Source organism: Carassius auratus, unplaced genomic scaffold (genome assembly GCF_003368295.1).
Source record: "Carassius auratus strain Wakin unplaced genomic scaffold, ASM336829v1 scaf_tig00217415, whole genome shotgun sequence".
NCBI classification, from domain to species: domain Eukaryota; kingdom Metazoa; phylum Chordata; class Actinopteri; order Cypriniformes; family Cyprinidae; genus Carassius; species Carassius auratus.
This window is the reverse complement of record NW_020529059.1, coordinates 6,339-32,001: the sequence shown is the minus strand read 5'-3', so window position 1 is coordinate 32,001 and position 25,663 is coordinate 6,339. Positions and strand designations below refer to the sequence as shown.

At 36.0% G+C, this 25,663-nt stretch overlaps 2 protein-coding genes and 1 long non-coding RNA gene across 3 annotated transcripts; all 3 read right to left on the bottom strand.

Moving 5' to 3' along the window:
• Positions 1–482: 482 nt before the first annotated feature.
• Positions 483–10,853, bottom strand: LOC113100935 (sodium-coupled neutral amino acid transporter 5-like). The gene is made up of 17 exons (XM_026265422.1): positions 10,727–10,853; positions 8,659–8,815; positions 7,104–7,238; positions 6,202–6,286; positions 5,803–5,918; positions 4,393–4,466; positions 4,187–4,279; positions 3,973–4,048; positions 3,481–3,563; positions 3,267–3,325; positions 3,024–3,152; positions 2,839–2,918; positions 2,640–2,740; positions 2,367–2,482; positions 2,119–2,263; positions 1,929–2,032; positions 483–1,850 (listed from the first exon to the last, which is right to left on the bottom strand). The coding sequence occupies exons 3-17, from the start codon at positions 7,166–7,168 to the stop codon at positions 1,749–1,751; spliced, it is 1,428 nt and encodes a 475-aa protein (XP_026121207.1). The 5' UTR covers positions 7,169–7,238; positions 8,659–8,815; positions 10,727–10,853; the 3' UTR covers positions 483–1,748.
• Positions 483–19,057, bottom strand: LOC113100936 (uncharacterized). The gene is made up of 2 exons (XR_003289848.1): positions 18,986–19,057; positions 483–1,666 (listed from the first exon to the last, which is right to left on the bottom strand). It is a non-coding gene; the product is annotated as an uncharacterized LOC113100936 (long non-coding RNA).
• A 10-nt stretch (positions 19,058–19,067) lies between these two features.
• Positions 19,068–24,874, bottom strand: LOC113100933 (sodium-coupled neutral amino acid transporter 5-like). Its single transcript, XM_026265421.1, has 15 exons — positions 24,810–24,874; positions 23,978–24,062; positions 23,587–23,702; positions 21,893–21,966; positions 21,688–21,780; positions 21,459–21,534; positions 21,034–21,116; positions 20,570–20,628; positions 20,330–20,458; positions 20,148–20,227; positions 19,952–20,052; positions 19,688–19,803; positions 19,440–19,563; positions 19,250–19,353; positions 19,068–19,169 (listed from the first exon to the last, which is right to left on the bottom strand). The coding sequence occupies exons 1-15, from the start codon at positions 24,872–24,874 to the stop codon at positions 19,068–19,070; spliced, it is 1,407 nt and encodes a 468-aa protein (XP_026121206.1).
• Positions 24,875–25,663: the final 789 nt, after the last annotated feature.

Below are 25,663 nucleotides of genomic sequence, written 5' to 3'. Positions count from 1 at the left end.
ACCAGTAGTTTTTACACAATCTTTCAACTTTATTATTCAGGATCAATGTGTTCAACAATAAATACATGTATTTCTAAACATTAATCATTGGGGAATGCTACCGTGGTTGCCATTTATTTAATGTAAGGCACTTTATAAAAACAATCATGAGGAAATTTGAATTAAATCAAATGCAAATCTATTAATAAGCTTCCCACTAATTACTGATCCTTTCAGTATTACGTTTTATTTTCGATCACCATTCAAGCCCAATCAGAGCAGAAAAAGACTGTAGAATATGTACACAGAATAATATACACTTATTTACAACAATTATTGGAAGGTTTCTTCCATTCCACACACAATATGTACATAAAAGACTATACAAAACAACCATACATGTTGACATTTATGATAAAGTAGTTGTAATGACCAGCAGGAAACAATTTTAATCCTGTTCCATGTAAACTCACAGATACTGATGAGAAGTAACACAGATGGGCATAGTATGACCACAGGAACATTTCAGTGAGCTTATTATTGATGATAAATTCTGCAGACCTATCAATACTGTGTTATACTGTAGTGAGTAAAAAAAAAAAAAATCATTATCCGGCCCATTTCTGGAGTGAATTTTTTGTCAGGTCACCATGTAAACCAGTAATAAATTATTTTAACAACATTTTTCAAGTTTGATAAAAGTATTTCCAAAATGACATACAACATGAAAGATCACAAGCAGTGTCGTGTGTTTCTGAAATACTGCTAGATATTTCGTATTCAGACATTTATATTCCTTCTCTCTTAAACGGAGTACAGAAATGTTGTCATATGACAAGAACTGCACTAAACACTAATTGTGTACTGTAAGATATCTTGTACTGTAGATTTCATTTCTTTGATGATGTAATGAGAAAAAACACAGTAAATACATTCATTAACTTCAGGTTCATCCTCTGACATTGAAGCATTGTGCTTAAAACAATGCTAGAATTCAAAAACGGTACACTCTTCCTTATTGAATAATGTTATAAGCTGCTTTTAGGCATGTTGAATAACAGAACTGCCTATTATTTCTTTAAAAATGAAACTCACCAAATTCAGAGACCAAATTGAATATGTGGGATACAAAATCAAAATTAACTCTGGAAATAAAATGTTTATGGATTAGTTTTAGGATAAAAATCAAAACAAAAAAATAAATGTGATTATTATCATAATAAAATGGTGTTGTTTAGGATCTAATATTATTATGCTAAGCTGATAATATTGTTTTTAGAATGAAAATTGTGTATTAAACAAGAATTTTCACTTATAAAAGATCTTTGGACCCCAAGTGAGCTGTAAAAATGGACTCTGTAATGGTAAAATTGCTCTGTGTAGTAGGAGGTAGACTTCAAACTGCATGTTTACAGCTTTGGCTATATAGATGAGTGAATTCTCATCTCAGTTTCACAGTTTTCCATCAGTATTGTGTAGTTTAGAAAGTTCCATCTGCCAGTCATAACAGCAATACTTTTGCATGTAAAAGTGGCTTTCATTAAAAATTCCATAAATATTTGTAAAATGTCCTTAGAACATCATAGCTTTAATTATTCAAGATCATGTGTTACCAGTCTTCTTTGGATTTGTCTTGAAGTTAGTTAACTGGACGTATTGAAACTGAGGAGTTAACTTGAAACTGAACCTGATGCAGACGTTGCAGGTTCAAGAGTTTTGTGTTCTGTATTAGATTTGGTCTTTAAGGTTTGGAATCCGGTGGTGCTCTCTCAGTGGCCACCCGATGTCTTCTTTCCGGTGACCCACTCAATTATGATGAACGTAATGCTCATAATCATGAAGATGAAACCCAGTGTCACAAATGCAATCGCCTGGAAAACATAACACAAAGTGAGAAAAAAAAGCCATAGATCTGTGAATGTTCTACTTACATCCTTTCTGATTCTCACCTGGATCTTTGTCCGAGATTTCAACGGCTCCTTTTCTTCAGGGACGATGTAAATGTAGAATATTCCCGGAAGAATAAAAATGAGGCTGGGAGCAGATGTGGCACCTAAAACAAAAATCATTCAGCTCAGTTCTGTATTTGTATTATGTTCATGTGATAATTAAATCCTCTATGTGGCAGATCTGACTTACCGATGAAGCCGAAGATGTCACGAATGTTGGGCACAAAGATGACGAGCAGGTTAACTAAAAAGAGGAGGCAAACAGCGATGGAGATGTGACGCACCCAGTGGAAAGGTTTATCTGGGAAAAGAAGCTGCAAAACAGCACGACGAATCTAGAGAAAAACAATGAAGTACTGTCAACACTCAACACGATAATGAGGAATTGTATGCAAGCAATAAGTAACGAGCCAGGAAAACTAGAAAAAATGAAAGTACCGGGAAAAGGACAACGGGAACGGTCAGTGTCACTGCTATCAGCACAGCCAGCCGAACACACAGCATCAGGGTGTCATTTTTACTGTACATATTCAGAAGCTCAGACTCCACATTTCCTGCACATATGTAGACACACAGTGATTGTTCAAACTCAAATATCACAAACCTTGAAATTCTGGTACTTTGATTATTATTTACCATGGTTCATTGTAAATGCCATAGTTCCAGGTACAGGTATTTTTTTTTTTTTTTTTTTTTTTTACTTTCTCTTACCATAGAAGGTGAGGTAGCCAAAGATGGCAGTCAGCAGGTACATGACAAACATGGCCAAAATAGAGATATTAGCAACATTTTGCATGCGTTTCTTGCTTGGACTAAAGTAAGAAGACAAAAAAAAAGCAAATATATCAGTGCATAATGAAATTATTTTTAAATCCAATGTGATTGAACAAAAGAGCAGTACCAGTCTTACTTTTTGAGTTCTGTGTAAATGGGCAACACTTCAGGGTGACACACAAAAGCAAATGCCATAATTGGAATGGTAAAAGCAGTCTGTAATGAATAAAAAACATGAAATTAACTGATTAATTCACTGCATTTCATGTGAAGCTAAAAGGACAAATAATGATTGTCTGATATGCAGATTATATCTCTAACCTCTGGGTTGATAGTTATAAGTTTGGCTTCACACATGTCATCGGTGGAGTTGTATATGCTTTCAATGGGCACAGTTTTGTTATAGCTGTGTTCATCAGGACACTCTGAGACAAACTTCTTGTAGATGACCTAATAAGATACAATAGGGAGAGAAGCTTTTATTTGTCCAAACTACATGTCAGTCATTATTAATGTAGACTGGTGTGTTTATACTGTATGTAGGTGGATCGAAAGTTGACTTACAGCTATAAGGAAGAAGACCATGCAGCTGAGGGAGAAACCACTGGTGTAGCCCAGATACCCTAATAAATAAATACATAATAAATGCATGTATATGTTCAAGCCATAACAATTTGAATCATTTTTGATTGTGATTATTATGAAATATAATGAAATGACAAATGTCAGAGGGAGAAAACTAAATGAAAGAATGTGAGGAAAGGAGGCAGGAACCTACCAAGTTGTTTCATCAGTGCCAGGGGAAAAATGACCAAGACACTGACGATGATGATGAGATACCTCCCGTCAAGAAGCCAGTAACTGACAAAGAGAATAAATTTAAATGTTTTACACCACATATCATGTCAGAAGGAGTGATATAATTGTGAAAAGCAGTCAGAATGGATGCTTAAGAGCTTGTTTTAGTTGCATACATAGAGAGTTTGAACTGAAATGAAAATGAACTACAGTGAGGTTCAAAGTCTATTTAGAATTTAAGAAGCAAAGAACATCTGACTTTGATACAAAGGAGTTCAGATGCTCAATGTCACAAATTTGCTTATTTGAATTAGTGACCTTGAAATAGTATATAATCTATAGTACAAAATATTTCTCACTTATTTTACATCAGGTTTATTTATTTTATCTTTTTCAGAATCTTAAAAGTTTTACAGTTTTGAACCTCACTGTATCCAGCACATCAGGATCAGTATTGTGTTCTGGTACTCACTCTGAGTTATCTGGCAGAAGTCCCTGAATAATATGAGGTAACTCCATTTTCACAATGAACAGGTAACTGGACATTGCTGTTGGATCAAAGAAAGAAACACTGAGTGTTGTAGTACATCTGTATTCAGTGCTCATATTGCTTTAAGTGCTTATCCCTGATATGTCTTTTTGACATTGTGGGTAACTACTGAGATGTATAATAAATAAAAAATTACCTCCAATGTTATGCATTGTTATAATGCATGCTGCTAATATTTTCCCAGGTTGACCAAATGCATGGTTCCCGAGCTGTTCATATGCACGGATCCCTACACACACAAACAAACAGAATGGAAAGTTCAGAAAAAAGTCAAGATGCATTTTAACATAGAGTGTGATGTTATCAGGATTGTCTTGAAAATAAAAAGAAAAAGTTTCTCACCAACCACTCCTGCACACTCCAGAAGCAGGTGTATAGAGTAGGCAGAGAGAACAGCGATGAATAGCAACAGGATTCTGCAAACAGGTTAAACAAATTATAAAACTAAGCAACAACAGCAAAAAGCAACATGGTTTGAAACAACATGTGTGAGTTAATGATGATAGAATTTTAGGTGACTGAGGTAATTGAGGTGACTTTCAATTTTACAACCTGTGTAGATGGATAATCAGTTAAATATTTTCCCCACAACATTATTTCTTATACTGTAGGCTGTCAGACTCGTCAGCCGGTCATTTGACTTTCAGTATTTCTAATATAATCATGATTAGGCAGCACAAAATGCAGTTCGATCTGGATAATATCACCAGTCGACAAGGAGATGACAGAGACACAAATCTAACTTCTAATCTCATTAATGATGCATTTGACAAGCTGGGAGTGCTTTTCTTTAGAGAACTAACAACAACACTGTGGTTCTGTGGACAGACAGATATACAGACAGAGATACAGATGGAGAGATAGAGATACAGGCAGACAGACAGACAGACAGAGACACACACACACACACACACACAGGGACAGACAGGCAGACAGACAGGCAGGCTTTGGTTTTAATTACAGATTACACCAGGTTATTTATAATAACCCTCTCAGGTCTGATCTGTGAGTTGTGCATGGTGTATCACATTATAGACAAACACAGCGACATTTAGGCTCCCCTATTACCCAAATAAAATCCTGTCATTCACAAGGATTAGCAATTGCATTTCTTCCACCAAGGAGCATAGTTCTATTTTATTGTTGTATTGTGGTGTGCCAGAACTTGATAATATATCCTAGCACTGGATTTGTAAGTAACATGGTATGTGGAGGCAGTGAAATTAAAAGAATTAATTTTTAGCTCTGGGTTTGCCTTACTCCTCCTCACAGTGGTCTCTAAGTTACATGATACATCATCCAAGAAAAAACATGTAAATATTTTGTATTGATTTAGCATCAGTAAAGCTGGTTGTGACTGGTACATGTACGTGACAGAGGCACGCTGGAGTATGGCCATATGCCTACAGTTAAATATAGATGGACACAAAGAAGCCTTAATGCTTGGTCAGACACGCATATGGAACACACGCATTCCCAACGTACTAAATGAAGCTAATGAATAAAATGCAGCCAAATGCCAATTATAGACTTATTCCACTTCTCTGGAACCTGAAATGTTCTGTTTACATTTGTAACTATGAGCACATACCAGAAAGACTCACAATTTACACACAGTACTCTTTATGTTTATGACATAAAAGAAACACCAGAACAAATTTTTACTATCACAGTTTCAATAACCTTTATTTATATTATGTATTTATACCAACCTAAATACAAATGCTTGATTGGAAGTGTAGTTTGACTTACACAAAAATGATGATTCCGGTGTTGGCCATGGCATAAGCCAGTCCCAGAATTCCACTGCCTATAATGGCATTACTGAGGTTGAAAACAGACATTCCGAAAGAAGTCTTTCCCTTGAACTGCAATAAAAGTTGAATGTTGTGTTAGTCATGGATTGAATGTTTATTTATCTGAATATATTCTTTTAACTTTTTTAAAAAGTTTATTCACTTTTTCTGTGTATTAACGCCACAAACAATTACTAGCACAGAGTAGTTAGAAGTAATTCCTACTGTTACACATTATACTTAACTGTAATATAGAGAGGGTCTATGTTTGTGACTTTTACATCATTCGAATCAGTTTCATCCAGCCTTATACAGTAATTTTTTGTGAAGGCAGTTCTGAAATCTGGATACTCACATCTGTAAACTGAGTTTCTGTCTTTCCATTGCTCTTACTGGGGAGGAAGGCATCACCCTCTGTCCTCTTTTCAAGGGCATCAGATCTGTGTAATATAAGCAAAATGTTTTTTTATTTTGCAAAGTAACAATGGTACATTTGAATTGCTCTGTTTTGAGCTCTATTTATCTTGCATTGAAAATGTAAAAAAAAAAAAAAAATAGAAAAAAAGAAAAAAAAATTGCAGGAAAAGCTACTGATTCTCTTTTTGACCAGGTGAGGTCCCTTAGGATATAAGATTTATCACTGATTCATTAATGCAGCAGGTTTGTGAATGCTGTATTAATAAATGCCTTTAAATCAGCTGTTGCAGGCTCAAATTATCAAGTGGTTACTGGATTGCTTTTTATTAAAAACAAAATTTTTCATTTAAATGTTAATAAAGCTGAAATAAAATATTAGATGAAAACATGTACTGTATAATAAGCTTAAGTACTAAAATTATTAACTGATAACATAACGATTACGAACTGATCCTAATGGAAACAAAAATTAAAACTACATATTTAAATGATACTTTATTAAAAACAAAAACTAATAAAAATGACTAGAAATTACAGTAAGATTAAAATGAAATAGAAAATAGTAATTTAAAATAAAAATACTGATTTGGTTTAGTATATTACATATAAAAAACATATGTTGGCTACCCCAACATGCAAGTGAAAATTGATCTGAGGTCTGATTTAATGATAGTCTATTAACACCTGAGTTTCAGATGCCTAGTATCTTTCAAACCAAGCATTAGGCAGAAAAGGTTACCGTTACAAGCTTGAAAATATGATTTCAGGCAGAATTTTTGAACTTTTAAAGCAGTAACTTTTTTTTGCGATAGTTCCTCTTGTTTTGATGTTGAAACTTACCCATTCTCAATATTTTTGTCAGAGTTGGGAATATGGTGACCGTTTGATGCTTTCTGTAGTTCCATTTTACACTGTACAACGCCTAACAATCCTCCAAAGAACACTGTCTGCAAGCTCAAGCTCTGTCAACACAATCTGAAACACAGACAAAAGTTTGAGGATAAATTATCATATAATTGACAACTGAGTTCAACATTAAACATGAGTGCTTTGCTGAAAACTGTTGAAAAATGTCCAAAATCTAGAACATAAATTGCAGATACATGCTCATTTACATACTCGATTAGCATTTGTCAGGTGAACGGATAACTCTGCCTCCAAATTCTTAATTTTGTTTGAGCCACTGTTGTGTTTAGTTGGTCGGGATGATTAACCAGGAGGTTAAGGTTGTACTGGTTAGCATGGCACTATGTTAACAGCTTTCTATTACAGTATTACAGGCCTATAGATCAACTTACAATTACAATCAAGTACTTAATATGTGATTAAATACATTACATTATTTAAAATCTAAAGTAAAACTTTTAGTTTAACAATGGGCACTTAAAAAAAAAGTGGAAACAGTCATTAAAAATTGCCTTTTATTTCATTAATATTATATTTTCTTAAAAAAAAAACGATTTACTTTTTAACAATTTGAAGTACGCTAAAGTGCACAATGAATACAATTTAAGCACTCATCTCTTTCCCAAGGGCAATTAAACATGAAGCTATAGTGTTGATGGACACACACCACAGTGTTATTATTATAAATAAACCTAGAATTGTATGTGTATATCATATACTGTAGGCATCTTTTAGTACAAATATCATGGCTGATGCAACTTTTCTTAATCTTGCACTCTCAGCATGACAAGGAAACATTGTGAAAAATGTGCCAGTTCTACGTCAGGAAATATTTAAGTCTTAACCTGCTATTCAGGATTCTGGCAGTAGCCTTTTAGGGAAAATGTCTGTATTCATTCTCTGCTTTATTTGTGTTTTGACGCAGAATTGCCTAAATACTTTAAGTCTTGCCAAAGCTTGCCAAGCACAGAACTACAGTCTTTAGTGGTTAAGCTTCTAGCAAAATAAAGTTTCCAGTGAAAATAAAATATCAGAAATTGATTTAGCTTTAGAGCCACAGATTCATCAATGCTCCATTTAAAACACTATATTGAAGACCACCATCATACTCTGCCCAATCTATTATGTGCTTGTTTAAAGTAAAAGCAAGAGAAGCGATATACAGTTCAACTGAAGTGTACTTTAACAGTGTTCCATCATCCATAATGTAAAATATGTCTATGGAAAAGAGGTTAATGCAAAAGTTACTCATGACAAACCATCAATTCACTGCCAAAATGAACAACTGGTGTGGAATAATGCATGATGTGAATAAAACATCTTACAAATACTGTAAAACAAGGGAAGTTAATCCTGTGAGGTAAGTTTTGGTCACATGACTCTGTCTGTCTGATGCAAGACTTTATCTGTATTGAAACAGAATGAACCTCCCTACACACCCTTATTCAAACACACGCTTGTATTCCAGCAGTAAAGAGAAAATACTCACCACTGTGGGTTAAAGAGAAACCTCGAGAGGTTTCAAAAGTCTCTAAGTGTAGCAACGTGGGATCCTGAGGTCAGAGAGTCCTCAATCATTCATTTGTTAATGTGTTAAGTGAAGCTGTCCAGATTGTGTGAGAACACATTCAGAGCTCACCTGTGTTCTGAGACAGGAAAGGGGAGGAGATGAACTCCTGTGTGGAGGAGTGGACATGTGTCTGTGTTTAGGGACGCCCTGGTCTGAGGCTACCATCTTAAAACTCTCATTCACGTTATAATTGTGAATCGGCAGTGGGTTTTTTTATGTATGCGTTCAAATAAAATCTCAAATCCCTTTTGATAGTTTTATGTGGTTTTATGAACCAAAACAATTAATTTAATGTAATTTTAATGTATAATTTCCTGATTAATTAAGTCACGTTTGTCTAAAAAAGTGTGTCAATGTGAAAAGTGAAAGGCAATAAATTGTTTTAATCTTTAATAAAAATGTGCTTTTAAATTAAAGTTATAGTTATCTATAGCTACATTGGCTAAGAGACAAAAAAGTATTGGCAATTTTTATTTCTTTTTGTAAATGCCCACTCAACAGGCACATGCACATTGTATTGGCTTATATTAAGTCAGTCCCTTGATTATTTATCTATTAATTTATGACCTTTTCTATAACCACCTCACTATATTTGTTGAAAAAAGAAATCTATATCTCTCATTAATCTTTGTTATATAATAGGCTATTTGCAATAAAATCTTGAGCAATATATTTGACTAAATAAAATCATGAACCATGTCAGATGATAAATATTTGGCTGGACAAATGTAAGCATGAAAAACAGTATTCACACACACACACACACAAGATATTATGTCAATGTTTGCAGACACGTGGCCATTTGGTCACAAGTGTTTACTTTAAGCTATAATAAAAAAGATTGATTTAAAAAAATGTTGTGCGTTTATCATCATCAAACAGGATGTTCTCACACAAAGACTAGCATCTTGACAGGAACTAGCTTATATAACACATGTGGGGCCTCACTCACAGCAAGATATTGTTTTAATACCTTGTGGCTAAAACAAAGCTTTACAAAGGACTCAAAACACTAGATGTTATAAAGTCTAATGGTCTTTACTTATTTTTGGAGGTAACATAATCTATTGTTATTTTCTGGTAACTTGCCTAAGACATGTCAAACTCTGAGAAATTCAGTTGAACAATATCAGTGATCCAACTCAAGATAAACTCTGTGATATCTCACAAGAACAGACTGTTCAAGAATTGCCTCTATCAACATTGACTGAAATGGTATAACCGTTCACAAAGTACCATTACGTACTGTTGACGTTAAACACCTTTATGCCAAAGTGGAACTGAAATCCTACAGGTCTGACGCATTTTAAACCAGTAAAGTGGCTTCTGAAGCTCTGACTATATGTGGAGAATAAAACAGTTGCAAGGAAATGTGATGAATCATATTTTATCTTACATTTTATCTTACATCACTTCAACCACTATTCACCCCACATCCTGTCCACATCTCAAGTGAATCCAGTGAAGCTGAAATTTGTGTGTGAGAATTTGAGTATAAGAGCAAAAAAAAAAAAAAAAAAAAAAAAAAAATTCTTAGTGATAAATATGCCAATTCATAATCCATATCAACCAAGTGCACTGTAAACTGTCAAATGTAAGTCTGTTTTAGAATCTAGATAAACTGTATATGTATGGATTGTCTGTACAATAGCAGCCATTACAATTATACTTTATGAGAAATATATAATAATTCTACTATGATTAAATGGAGAAACAGTGTACAGATCCATGTGAACCTACAGACGTCGTGTGATTGTTCTCTGATCTGCTAGTGTCATGAATTATTGCTGCTTTCGACTATACAGATGCCATATGGCACATGGTCTTTCTACTTCCTTCTCATGAATGGTGCTAACAATTCATCAAGAAACAAATGAATTATTAACTAGTGACTCTATATAAAGAAACCATTAGACAACTGTCCACTATGTTGTTTATACTGACATACTGTTGAGGGAATATCTGAGTGATAATGTAGTTTTCTTACCTTTTAATACTTTAATTAAAAATCTTCAATGCAGGGAACAAAAAGATCTTCCAGGGTATATTAAAAGAGGAAAAATTATGGTTTGATACTCCTAGATGTTGTATGTCATCCAAAACAGACAGAAGGAGTGAAAGGGATTGAGAGAGAGAGAGATATGAAAGACATTGATAGCATTTAAGGGAAGTTTTAAGCCACACCTTCAATTCTAAAAAAAAGAGCGGGACTTCCAGTTTGTCTTGCCCACCTTCTCACGTCAGTTGTTCTGAATCTCATTTCACTTTCTTTCTCTTTGTGTGTGCATACCTACAGCCCGGAAGCGAGTTAAATCAGACAAAACCTCATTATGAAGGAATTTGATTCTTGATTCTTGATTGGGATAAAAAAAATGGGCCACATTCTCTGTATAATTAAGGGCATCATCTAGGAATGTGAATTTATTTTCTAAATGTTTATTGTGAGCATTCTACTCACACTATTCAAAGTAATGAACAGCGCATAAATATGTGAATTGGGATACACCTCTTCTGTTGCAGTTTTACTGCTTTTGGCTTTGTAAGACAGAACAGCTAAGGAATGTGACGCTTCTGGCCAGGATTTTCAATGAAGCTCATTTATTTGGTATTTAGCAGACAAACAGTAGGCTTGTAGAAGAGACAGTCTCTCAAGGGCACAGTGCTGAAAAAAGCTCTCTGTCATCACCTCTTAAGGCATCTAGTCAGAATCCCCAAAAGCACCTCTTCACGCTTTACATATTTGCATTGTTTTTGAGCTATTATGTACGGTGGTCTAGTAGTGCACAACACAAATTTAAAAAAGCAAACATAAGCTCACAACATATGGTGAAAATAGGGTGAAATGCTCGTTTTCACTTAATATCCTGTTAATCTTGAGTACCTATAGAGTAGTACTGCATCCTTCATAACTCAACGCATGTTGTTTACTATTGTTCGTTATCTGGCTCGGCTCGGTGTTCATCTTCACAGCAGTTCAGTCAGTGTACTGTTTGAGTGCATGCATTACACCGGGATATTGGTTTGTTTGAACTCAGAGGGAGTGTCAGCCACATTAAAAAAGTTAACATCTTAAGTCATTTGTGGATTGATGCGTATTAGAGATGCGAACCGTTTAAAACGATTCAGTTCGATTTGGTGAACTGAATGATTCGTTCGCGAACCGGAAATCCAGCTGCTTTGATTTGAACTCTCTCACAACAGACACGGAAGAGAAGACAATGCTGAATAAAGTCGTAGTTTTTGCTATTTTTGGACCAAAATGTATTTTCGATGCTTCAAAAAATTCTAACTGACCCTCTGATGTCACATGGACTACTTTGATTATGTTTTTCTTACCTTTCTGGACATGGACAGTATACTGTACACACAGTTTCGATGGAGGGACTGAGAGCTCTCGGACTAAATCTAAAATATCTTAAACTGTGTTCCGAAGATGAGGTCTTACGGGTTTGGAATGACATGAGGGTGAGTTATTAATGACATAATTTTAATTTTTCGGTGAACTAACCCTTTAAATAGTAGTGACTTTATGAATTTCTTCATTGATAAAATAGATAACATCAAAAATACAATAACAAATTGTATTAGACACTGTAGATTCTACAGCGTCCAATACTTCAGTTTCAACCATCGCACCCAAAGATAAACTGCAGTGCTTTACAACTATAGGACAGGAAGAGCTAAATCAACTTATTAACCTTTTTAGAGAGTTGGACTTGTAACCTGAAGGTTGCAGGTTCGAGTCTTGGTGCTGGCAGGAGTTGTAGATGGGGGGATTGAATGAACAACCATCAATACCCATGGCTGAAGGCACTGAACCAATCCATCACGCTCACTAAGGTCACAAAATGCTGGACTTTTGTAAGTTCCTAGGATAGCAAAGTCCACTAAAGGAGGCAGAGCTTTCTTGCATTTGGCACCCAAACCATGGAACAGCCTTACTGATAATGTTTGGGGTTCAGACACACTCTCTCTTTTAAATCTAGATTAAAAATACATCTCTTTGGCCAAGCAATTAAATAATGCATCTCATAATTTTGGACTGCCATTATATCTGATCAAATGTGCATTATTATTCTTTAGTTAAACTAATTAAATTTACTTGGTTTGAACAGCATTTGTAATTATGTCTCTATTTGTTTCTTTGTTTTGCCACGGGATTTACATTTAGATCCAGAACACCTGAAAAGATATGGTGCCAAGTTTGCCAATCCCTTCAGAGGACACCTCAGATGATGCTAACCCTGAAACAACATACAGAACTACCAAATTTTGCTATAAGTTTGATTATATAATAATTGCTTCTAATAGTGTTCTTCGTCTGTTTGATTACATATTTAATTAATTTTCCATAAATTTCTGCCATATGCACATAAACTGACAGTCACCACTGATAAGCTACTACTAAATATTGTAGAAACTTAATTTTCTGTAAATTTGCTTTGCAACGATTGTATTGTAAACTTGAAATTTATTATGAATTTTTTAGGTGTTAATAATTGTTAGTACTTACTGGAATCCACCCCATGTGAGTAACATCTGTGTGATAACAACCAAAACACATGCACAATTATAAATTATAAACAGCACAAATTTCATAAACAGCCTGATTAGGGTCCATGAACCATTGGCTTATGTAGAAAATTCAGTGATAGCTACAATTTCAATGTATCTTCGGTAGACCACTATACAGTCTATGATAATAATCCACGTTGGTGTGACCTACATCAATGTTGCCATCCAATTTTCAGGGAATGTTGCTAAAAGCAGGTAGATTTGTTGTTAAAAGTTGCTACATGTATCTAACTGATCAACAGTAATAGGAACAAACTAACAATGTGTATCACACATTAAGAAATATTATTGAACTATTGCAGCTAGCAACTTGATTCACGTCATCTCTGTACTGCTAGGAACTTCTGTTCAAGTCTCTACAAACTGATGTGCTGCCGGGCTGGCTAGCTCATCAATGTTTTTCTTTTCTTTTGTGTAATTTAGAGGGAAAATGTATGCCTTTTTGTAATTTGATTCACTTTTCAAAAGTTGGTAAGTTGCCAAATTACAAAAAAAAAAGAAAAAAAGAAAAGAAAAAGTAAACCTTGTTGCTAGGTGCCTTTTAAAATATTCGATTATATCCCAACAGGTGGCGACAAATTATTGTCTGAGCGAGTCAATGAATCATTCAATGAATCAGAATCATTTAGTCAAACGATTCAGACTAATTTGGGAATGAAATTAACACTAGTCTTATGTTCTTGATGTTGCAAATACATAACATATATGTATTTTGGTCTGATTTTGTTTTTTGTACAATATTTTGTACAAACGTTTTTACACAATCTTTCAACTTTATTATTCAGGATCAATGTGTTTAACAATAAATACATGTTAAACACAGTCGAGCAACATAGAAGGACAGCAGCTTGTGAGTGTTTTGTCTTGTTTTCTCATCAGACTAGTGTGTGATCATCATTGCTAGGAAAGTTTTTGGTTTAAATTGTGTGTGTCTTACCCTGGTTAAATACGTGCTGAAAGTGGTGCTTGGTTTAGCGTTTGCCTATCGCGGGACTGCCTGGTTTCGATCTGCTAAATAGTGAGGCGTGGCCAAAGCCAGTGAAAGTACTTTAATTAGCTGTTTGTAAAACACTTGTAAGAAGAAACAGTCGAGCAACATAGAAGGACAGCAGCTTGTGAGTGTTTTGTCTTGTTTTCTCATCAGACTAGTGTGTGATCATCATTGCTAGGAAAGTTTTTGGTTTAAATTGTGTGTGTCTTACCCTGGTTAAATACGTGCTGAAAGTGGTGCTTGGTTTAGCGTTTGCCTATCGCGGGACTGCCTGGTTTCGATCTGCTAAATAGTGAGGCGTGTCCAGCTGACTTCAATTACAGGTAATCAGGCTAATACAAAGCACTAGGTTTCACCGCGGCAGCGGTCGCGGCAACCCTCGTGTGAACCCTCCTCGTGTAAAGACCGACGAGTGTAAAGACAATCGACTCTACCTGCACGACTCCACCGAGCAAGGACACCGACTGGGCACTTGAGTATTGCTTTTCTCTTTCTTTACTTTTTGTATAGCCTCTCAAATATATCTTACACTTGTAGTCACTATGTGCTTTCAGATCTCTACTATCACTACTAACACTCGGAGAGCACGCTATGTATGTCGCAGGAAGGCCTGTCTGACAAACTTACGCCATGTCCCTCTGACCTCTACTACTATGCTCTCTATTCCAGTTGGTCTCTGGAACTGCCAGTCTGCAGTTAACAAAGCAGACTTCATTTCTTCTATTGCTACTCATTCCGGTCTCAACCTCATGGCACTGACAGAGACTTGGATCAAACCTGAAGATACTGCCACCCCTGCAGCCCTCTCCACTAATTTCACTTGTTCCCACACTCCTCGCACCACTGGGAGGGGTGGAGGTACGGGTCTCCTTATATCCAAAGAATGGAAATTTGATCTTCAGCCATCACCTACAGGTACTGGTTCATTTGAATCACATGCCATTACTGTAACCCACCCTGTTAAAATCCACTTTGTGGTCATTTATCGTCCCCCAGGTCAACTGGGAAACTTCTTGGAGGAGTTGGATGTGCTGCTATCAAACTTTCCTGAAGATGGTACTCCTCTGGTACTGCTTGGTGACTTCAACATCCACCTAGATAAACCCCAGGCTGCTGACTTCAAAACTCTGCTCACCTCATTTGATCTCAAGCTAGTGTCTACTACAGCGACTCACAAATCGGGCAACCAACTGGACCTCATCTACACACGCTGTTGCTCTGTGGACACCTCTTCAGTTGCTCCACTGCACACCTCTGATCACTTCCTCATTACTGCTAACCTAGCACTTACTCCTGAAGTGGCACACACTCCAACGCAGGTCACCTTTCGACGGAACCTCGAAGGGCTGCAGAGAGGAAATGGCAGAAATCAAAAAACTCTACGGACCTCAGTGTGTATCAATCTCTCCTCTCTTCCTTCTCTGCAAATGTCTTCACAGCTAAAACATCCTACTACCACAACAAAATTAACAGCTGCAGTGATGCTCGGACAATCTTCAAGACTTTCTCTTCTCTTCTTAATCCGCCGCCTCCTCCATTGACTCTTACAGCGGACGACTTTGCAGCTTTCTTCACAAATAAGACAAGATCCATCAGTGACCAATTCTCCACACCGCAGACCGAGGACAACTTCACAATGACGGATGCACACTCTTTATCCTCCTTCTCCCCACTCTCAGAGATGGACGTCTCCAAAATTCTCCTGTCCAATCATCCTACTACTTGTCCACTTGATCCAATCCCCACTCACCTCCTTCAAGCGATCTCTTCTTCAGTCATACCTTCACTTACTCACATTATCAACTCCTCTCTTCACTCTGGAACATTTCCCTTAGCATTCAAGCAGGCTCGGGTAAGCCCACTGCTCAAGAAACCATCTCTAAATCCAGCGCTTCTTGAAAACTACAGACCGGTATCCCTTCTTCCATTCATTGCAAAGACACTTGAGCGAGCTGTGTTCAACCAGCTTTCTATGTTCCTTGGACAGAACAACCTCCTGGACAGCAACCAATCTGGCTTCAAAAGTGGCCACTCAACTGAGACTGCTCTGCTCTCGGTTACTGAAGCCCTGCGACTAGCAAGAGCAGCTTCAAAATCCTCGGTACTCGGTACCCTTGCTGGACCTGTCTGCTGCTTTTGACACTGTTAATCACCAGATTCTCTTGTCCACCCTCAGAAAGATGGGCATCTCTGGAACTGCTCTCCTGTGGGTTAAGTCCTACCTCTCTGACAGATCCTTCAGTGTGTCTTGGAGGGGTGATGTTTCAAAGTCACACCACCTTGCTACTGGGGTTCCTCAAGGCTCAGTACTTGGACCACTTCTCTTCTCCATCTACATGACATCTTTAGGATCTGTCATTCAGAAGCATGGCTTTTCTTATCACTGCTATGCTGATGACACCCAACTCTACTTCTCATTCCAGCCAGATGACCCGACGGTAGCTGCTCGCATTTCAGCCTGTCTGAGTGACATTTCTAGCTGGATGAATGACCATCACCTTCAGCTTAACCTTACAAAGACTGAACTCCTGGTGATTCCAGCTAACCCATTGATTCATCACAACTTCTCTATACAGCTGGGCTCGTCAACCATAACTCCTTCGAAGACAGCCAGAAACCTAGGTGTTGTGATGGATCATCAATTAAGCTTCACTGACCACATTGCTACAACGACCCGGTCCTGCAGGTTTGCCTTATACAACATTAGGAAGATTAGACCCTTCCTGTCAGAGCAAGCAACCCAACTTCTTGTCCAAGCTCTTGTTCTCTCCAGACTGGACTATTGTAATGCTCTCCTGGCGGGCCTTCCTGCATGTACTGTCAAGCCTCTGCAAATGATCCAGAATGCAGCAGCGAGGGTTGTCTTCAATGAGCCAAAAAAAGCTCATGTTACTCCTCTCCTCATCAGGTTACACTGGCTACCAGTAGCCGCTCGCATCAAATTCAAGGTACTGATGCTTGCCTACAAGACGACCACTGGCATGGCACCAACTTACCTAAACTCACTGGTTAAATCCTATGTGCCCTCCAGAAGTTTGCGCTCTGCAAGTGAACAACGCCTTGTGGTGCCATCCCAAAGAAATTCAAAATCACTCTCACGGACCTTTTCCTGGACTGTGCCCAGCTGGTGGAATGACCTCCCAATCCCAATTCGTACAGCTGAGTCTTTACTAATTTTCAAGAAACATCTAAAGACTCATCTTTTTCGCCTGCACTTAACCTACTAACACCAGTACTTTTCCTTTTCTTGTCTTTGTTCATTTAATAAAAAAAAAAATAAAAAAAAAATAATAATCCTGGCTATGCGTTCTATACTAGACTAACTGAGACTTGTCATGGCACTTGTATACTGTTGTTGTTCTCTTGTTGACCTGACTGCTTCTATTGTTCTCATTTGTAAGTCGCTTTGGATAAAAGCGTCTGCTAAATGATTAAATGTAAATGTATTTCTAAACATTAAACATTGTGGAATGCTACCGTGGTTACCATTTATTTAATGTAAGGCACTTTATAAAAACAATCATGAGGAAATTTGAATTAAATTAAATGCAAATCTATTAATAAGCTTCCCACTGATTATTGATCCGTTCAGTATTACGTTTTATTTTCGATCACCATTCAAGCCCAATCAGAGCAGAAAAAGACTGTAGAATATGTACACAGAATAATATACACTTATTTACAACAATTATTGGAAGGTTTCTTCCATTCCACACACAATATGTACATAAAAGACTATACAAAACAACCATACATGTTGACATTTATGATAAAGTAGTTGTAATGACCAGCAGGAAACAATTTTAGTCCTGGTCCATGTAAACTCACAGATACTGATGAGAAGTAACGCAGATGGGCATAGTATGACCACAGGAACATTTCAGTGAGCTTATTATTGATGATAAATTCTGCAGGCCTATCAATGCTGTGTTATACTGTAGTGACCTTTCACAAGAAAAATAAAAAATTAAATAAATTATTAACTTTCATTGTTAATATAATAATTATTAACATTTCACTGTTAATTATCTGGCCCATTTCTGAAGTGGAATTTCTCGTCACTGAATCACAACATTTCACCATTAACCACAATTATTTTTTTTCCCAAGTTTGTTAAAAGTATTCTCATTTTCAAGATGTTCAAAAAGTATTATTATTATTCAACAAACAAAATGACATTCAACATGAAAAATCCCCAGCAGTGTCATGTGTTTCTGGAATACTGCTACATATTTATGTTCCTTCTCCTCTCTTAAACAGAGTAAAGAAATGTTGTTATATGATGGTGATTAGAACTGCACTAAACACTAATTGTTTACTAAAAGACATCTTGTACTGTAGATTTCATTTCTCTGATGTAACTAGACAAAAACATACCAATAAAAATCCATTAACTTCAGGTTCATACTCTGCCATTGAAGCATTGTGCTTAAAACAATGCTGGAATTCATCACAAATTGTACACTCTTCCGTATTAAATAATGTTATAAGCTGCTTTTAGGAATGTTGAATAATCAAACTGCCCATTATTTCTTTAAAAATGAAATTAACTGAAATTCACATACAGTGGGGTGCAAAGGTTTCAGACCAAATGTAATATGTGGGATACAAAATCTAAATTATCTGTTTATTGTTTAAGGATTAGTTGTTTGATATCTAACAAACTAAATGAAACTGAACCTGATGCAGACGTTGCAGGTTCAAGAGTTTTGTGTTCTGTATTAGATTTGGTCTTTAATGTTTGGAATCCGGTGGTGCTCTCTCAGTGGGAAACCGACGTCTTCTTTCCGGTGACCCACTCGATTATGATGAACGTAATGCTCATAATCATGAAGATGAAACCCAGTGTCACAAATGCAATCGCCTGGAAAACATAACACAAAGTGAGAAAAAAAGAAGCCATAGATCTGTGAATGTTCTACTTACATCCTTTCTGATTCTAACCTGGATCTTTGGCTGAGATTTCAATGGCTCCTTTTCTTCAGGGACGGTGTAAATATAGAATATTCCTGGAAGAATAAAAATGAGGCTGGGAGCAGATGTGGCACCTAAAACAAAATTCATTAAGCTCAGTTCTGTATTTTGATTATGTTGATGTGACCATTAAATCCTCTATGAGCCATATCTGACTTACCGATGAAGCCGAAGATGTCACGAATGTTGGGCACAAAGATGACGAGCAGGTTGACTAAGAAGAGGAGGCAAACAGCGATGGAGATGTGACGCACCCAGTGGAAAGGTTTATCTGGGAAAAGAAGCTGCAAAAACAGCACAACGAATCTGGAGAAAAACAATGAAGTACTGTCAACACTCAGCCAGTATGATAATGAGGAATTGTATGCAAGCAATAAGTAATGAAAGAATTAGAAATAATGAAAGTACCGGGAAAAGTGCCACGGGAACGGTCAGTGTCACTGCTATCAGCACAGCCAGCCGAACACACAGCATCAGGGTGTCATTTTTACTGTACATATTCAGAAGCTCGGACTCCACATTTCCTGCACATATGTAGACACACACTGATTGTTCAAACTTTTTCAAATATCACAAACCTTGAAATTCTGGTACTTTTATTATTTACCATGGTTCATTGTAAATGACAATTCCAGATACAGTGCTTTTTTTTTTTTTTTTACTTTCTCTTACCATAGAAGGTGAGGTAGCCAAAGATGGCAGTCAGCAGGTACATGACAAACACGGCCAAAATAGAGATATTAGCAACATTTTGCATATGTTTCTTGCTTGGACTAAAGTAAGGAGACAAAAAAGCAAATATATCAGTACATAATAAAATTATTTTTAAATCCAATGTGATTGAACAAAAGAGTAGCACCAGTCTTACTTTTTGAGTTCTGTGTAAATGGGCAACACTGCAGGGTGACACACAAAAGCAAACGCCATAATGGGAATGGTAAAAGCAGTCTGTAATGAATAAAAAACATGAAATTAACTGATTAATTCACTGCATTTCATGTGAAGCAAAAATGACACATAATTGTCCGATTTGCACTTTATATCTCTAACCTCTGGGTTGACAGTTATAAGTTTAGCTTCACACATGTCATTGATGGAGTTGTATATGCTTTCAGTGGGCACAGTTTTGTTATAGCTGTGTTCATCAGGACACTCTGAGACAAACTTCTTGTAGATGACCTAATAAGATACAATAGAGAGAGATGCTTTTATATGTCATAATTAGATGACAGTCATTATTAATGTAGACTGGTGTTTTTATACTGTATGTAGGACTGAAAGTGGATTTACAGATATAAGGAAGAAGACCATGCAGCTGAGGGAGAAACCACTGGTGTAGCCCAGATACCCTAAAATAAATGCATACATACATAATAAATGGATTTACATTCATGCCATACCAATTTGAATAATTTTTCAAACTCAACTGGTAGATACTGATAAAATGTATATCTATAAAAAATGCCTTCATTACACCCCACCCAGTCATATTAGCAACCTGCTTTCTGTTGTACAGTATGTTGCGAAATCACATATCCATCTTGAAAATTAGCGAAATCTGCTTGAAGAACCTTTTCCAAACACAATTGCATTGATTCCTTTGCCTGTGAAATTTCACTGAGCATTGTTTGGTGAACTCAAATGATCTTTAGTGCAGATGTGTGATTGTGATTATTATGAAATATAATGAAATGACAAATGTCAGAGGGAGAAAACTAAATGAAAGAATGTGAGGAAAGAAGGCAAGAACCCACCAAGTTGTTTCAACAATGCCAGGGGAAGAATGACCAAGACACTGACGATAATGATGAGATACCTCCCGTCAACAAACCAGGAACTGACAAAGAGAATAAATGTAAATGTTTTACACCACATGTCATGTCAGAAGGAGTGATATTATTGTGAAAATCAGAATGGATGCTTAAGAGCTTGTTTTAACTGCATACATAGAGAGTTTGAAATGAAAATGATACCTTTGATAGGAGTTCAGATGCTCAATGTCACAAATTTGCTTATTTGAATTAGTGACCTTGAAATAGTATATAATCTATATAAATATTTTTCACTTATTTAAGATAAGGTTTATTTATTTTATCTTTTTCAGAATATTAAAAGTTTTACAGTTCTGAACCTCACTGTATCCGGCACATCAGGATCAGTACTGTGTTCTGGTACTCACTCCGAGTTATCTGGCAGAAGACCCTGAATAATATGAGGTAACTCCATTTTCACAATGAACAGGAAACTGGACATTGCTGTTGGATCAAAGAAAGAAACACTGAGTGTTGTAGTACATCTGTATTCATTGATCATATTGCTTTAAGTGCTTATCCCTGACTTTGCTTTATCAGCTGTCATGTCTTTTTGACGTTGTGGGTGACTTGAATGTATAATATATCTAATTTTACCTCCAATGTTATTCATTGTTATAATGCATACTGCTAATATTTTCCCAGGTTGACCAAATGCATGGTTCCCGAGCTGTTCATATGCACGGATCCCTACACACACAAAGAAACAGAATGGAAAGTTCAGAAAAAGTCAAGATGCATTTTAACATAGAGTGTGATGTTATCAGGATTGTCTTGAAGATAAAAAGAGAAAGTTCCTCACCAACCACTCCTGCACACTCCAGAAGCAGGTGTATGGAGTAGGCAGAGAGAACAGCGATGAATAGCAACAGGATTCTGCAAACAGGTTAAACAAATGATAAAACTAAGCAACAACAGCTAAAAGCAACTTTCCATGTGGATAGCGAGAATAGTTCACCCAAAATGATTTTCATCTAAATATAACCACCTCATTTTGTTCCAAACCTGTATGTCTTTCTGTCTTTGGGGGAGTAAAAATAAAAGTCAAAAAAGAGTTCCAAAACAAAATCCACTGACAATTTTTTTTACCTGTGTAGATGGATAATCAGTTAAATCTTTTCCCCACAACATTATTTCTTATAGGTTGCTCATCAGTCGGTCATTTGACTTTCAGTATTGCTAATGTAATCACGATTAGGCGGCACAAAATGCAGTTTGATCGGGATATTATCACCAGTCGACAAGGAGATGACAGAGACACAAATCTAACTTCTAATCTCATTAATGACACACAGAGATACAGACAGAGATACAGACAGACACACAGACAGAGATGCAGACAGACAGAAAGAGAGACATGAATACAGACATTTATCAAAATAAAAACAATCTAAAAATACATATCTGGAACATTGGGATCAAGAAACTAAAACAAAAAAGTAAATTAAAATTCAGATTATGAATTTTAAGATTATCTCCAGAATGTCAGAGACACAAAGCAGAGACGGATCCTGAGCACCATCTAGCCATCAAGACCGGCAGACACAGAAAGAGCTGGTTACCCAGAGAGCAAAGAGTATGTGCTCACTGTCAGACAGGAGAGATCGAGACAGAGACCCACTTCCTCCTTCACTGTCAGAAATACATGTCCATAAGAGACCTCTACTTTAACAAATTCACCAACTTAATAAAGAACTTTACAGCCAGAAACAGAACAAATAAAGATACTATTAGGAGAGGGACACACAGCAGCACTGGCTGCGAGATACATGTGGACGCGCCACAGCCTGAGAGACAGCAGGTGAACGTGTGTGTGTGTGTGTGTGTGTGTGTGACCTCAGTGTGTTACCCTACTTTGCACCACAGTGATCCTAAGAATGTTTGTGTGTTTCTATGTAAGTTAAACACTGTGGTATAACATGTTCACATGTTATAATTTGTTACAATTTAATATTCTAAGATGTTATAATATTCAGTTCAATTACTGTGATGTTCATTTAATCATTATTATTGTTATATTAGTATTATTATTATTTTTTTTTATTTTTTTATTTTTTGCATATGTATACTAAGATTCGGTGATATTGTTTCATTTACATTCATGCCAATAAAGCAATTTTGAATTTAACTGATACGCCAAGACAGACATACAGAAGAGAGACAGAGATACAGACAGAAACAGATACAGACAGACAGACAGAGATACAGACAGACAGCCAGACAGACAGAGAGACAGAAAGACAGAGATATGAATAAAATGCAGCCAAATGCCAAAGAGAGACTTTCCACTTCTCTAGAACCTGAAATGTTCTGTTTACATTTGTAACTATGAGCATATACCAGAAAGACTCATTACTCATTATGTTTATGACATAAAAGAAAGACTAGAACTAATTTTTTACTATCACACCTTCAATAAACTTTATTTTTATTATGTATTTATACCATAAATCAACCTAAATACAAATGCTTGATTGGAAGTGTAGTTTGACTTACACAAAAAGGATGATTCCAGTGTTGGCCATGGCATAAGCCAGTCCCAGAATTCCACTGCCCATGATGCCATTGCTGAGGTTGAAAACAGACATTCCGAAAGAAGTCTTTCCCACAAACTGCAATACAAGTTGAATGTTGTGTTAGTCACGGACTGTATGTCTATCTGAATAAGTTCTTTTAACTTAAATAGTAGACTGACTTTTCCTCTGTATTAACGCCACAAACTATTACTAGGACAGAGTAGTTAGAAGTAATTCCTACTATTACACATTATTCTTAACTGTAATATAGAGGGTCTATGTTTGTGAGTCTTTTACATCATTCGAATCAGTTTCATCCAGCCTTATACAGTACATTTTTGTGAAGGCAGTTCTGAAATCTGGATACTCACATCTGTAAACTGAGTTTCTGTCTTTCCATTACTCTTACTGGGGAGAAAGGCATCACCCTCTGTCATGTTTTCAAGTGCATCAGATCTGTGTAATAAAAATTTTTTTTTTGCATGTAACAATGGTACATTTGAAATGCTCTGTTTTGAGCTCTATTTATCTTGCATTGGAAATATTTACAAATAAAATCCAGGAAAAGCTACTGATTCACTTTTTGACCAGGTGAGGTCCCTTAGGATATAAGATTCATCTCTAATTACATTAATGCAGTAATGCACTTGGCTCAAATTACCAAATGGTTACTGGATTGTTTTTTATCAAAAGCAAAATTGTTAATTTAAATGTTAATAAAGCTGAAATAAATTAGATGAAAACATATATAATAAGCTTAAGTACTAAAATTTCTAACTGATAACATACCGATTACGAACTGATCCTAACTGAAATAAAATTTTTAACTAAATATTTAAATGATACTTTATTAAAAAACAAAAACTAATAAAAATTACTAGGAATTACACTAAGAAAAAAATGAAATAGAAAATATAAAAGTTAATTTAAAATATTAATAGAAATACTGATTTGGTTTAATATATTATATATAAAATACATGTATGAGATAACATTACTGGCTACCCCAACATGCAAGTGAAAATTGATCTGATTTAATGATAGTCTTTTAACAGATCTGAGTTTCAGATCCCTAGTATCTTTCAAACCAAGCTTTGCATTAATAGGCAGAAAAAGTTACAAGCTAGAAGATATGATGTCATGTAAAATTTGTGAACTTTTTGTGATAGTGATAGTTCCTCTTGTTTTGATGTTGAAACTTACCCATTCTCAATATTTTTGTCAGAGTTGGGAATATGGTGACCGTTTGATGCTTTCTGTAGTTCCATTTTACACTGTACAACGCTTAACAATCCTCCAAAGAACACTGTCTGCAAGCTCAAGCTCTGTCAACACAATTTTGACCAAAGATAACGGTTCTAGGATAAATTATCATTTTACTAACAACTGAAATCAACATGAAACATGAGTGCTTTGCTGAAAACTGTGCAAAAATATCCAAAATCTAGAACATAAATTGCAGATACATGCTCAAATCTGCTTAAGCAATGAGATCAGTGACAATCACTTGCAACAGGACCATATCCTTCATGTAAATAATATCAACGTCGAGGAGAAGACGGGAAAGGTAATGGTAAAAACATTCTGCAGAGTGTTACTGCATGCTTTAAAACACCTATGTGGGAGGTGCAATTACATACTAGCTTTGTAACATAAAAACTAAAAATATTCAGATCTTCCCAAATAAGAAAATATTATGCTATTGCGAATTCAGCTGACGGTTTTCACACAGGTTTCCTGTACTCGATTACCATTTGTCAGGTGAATGGATAACTCTGCCTCTAAATTCTTAATTTTGTTTAAGCCATTGTTGCTGTGTTTAGTTGCTTAACCAGGAGGTTAAGGTTTTACTGGTTAGCATGGCCCTATGGTAACAGCTTTCTCTAAGACATACAGGCCTATAGGTCAACTAACAGTTAAGAATTACAATCAGGTACTTAATATGTGATAAAGTACATTACATTATTTAAAATGTAAAGTAAAACTTTTAATTTGACAATGTGCACTTTAAAAAACGGTCATAAAAATGGACATTTATTTCATTAATATTATATTTT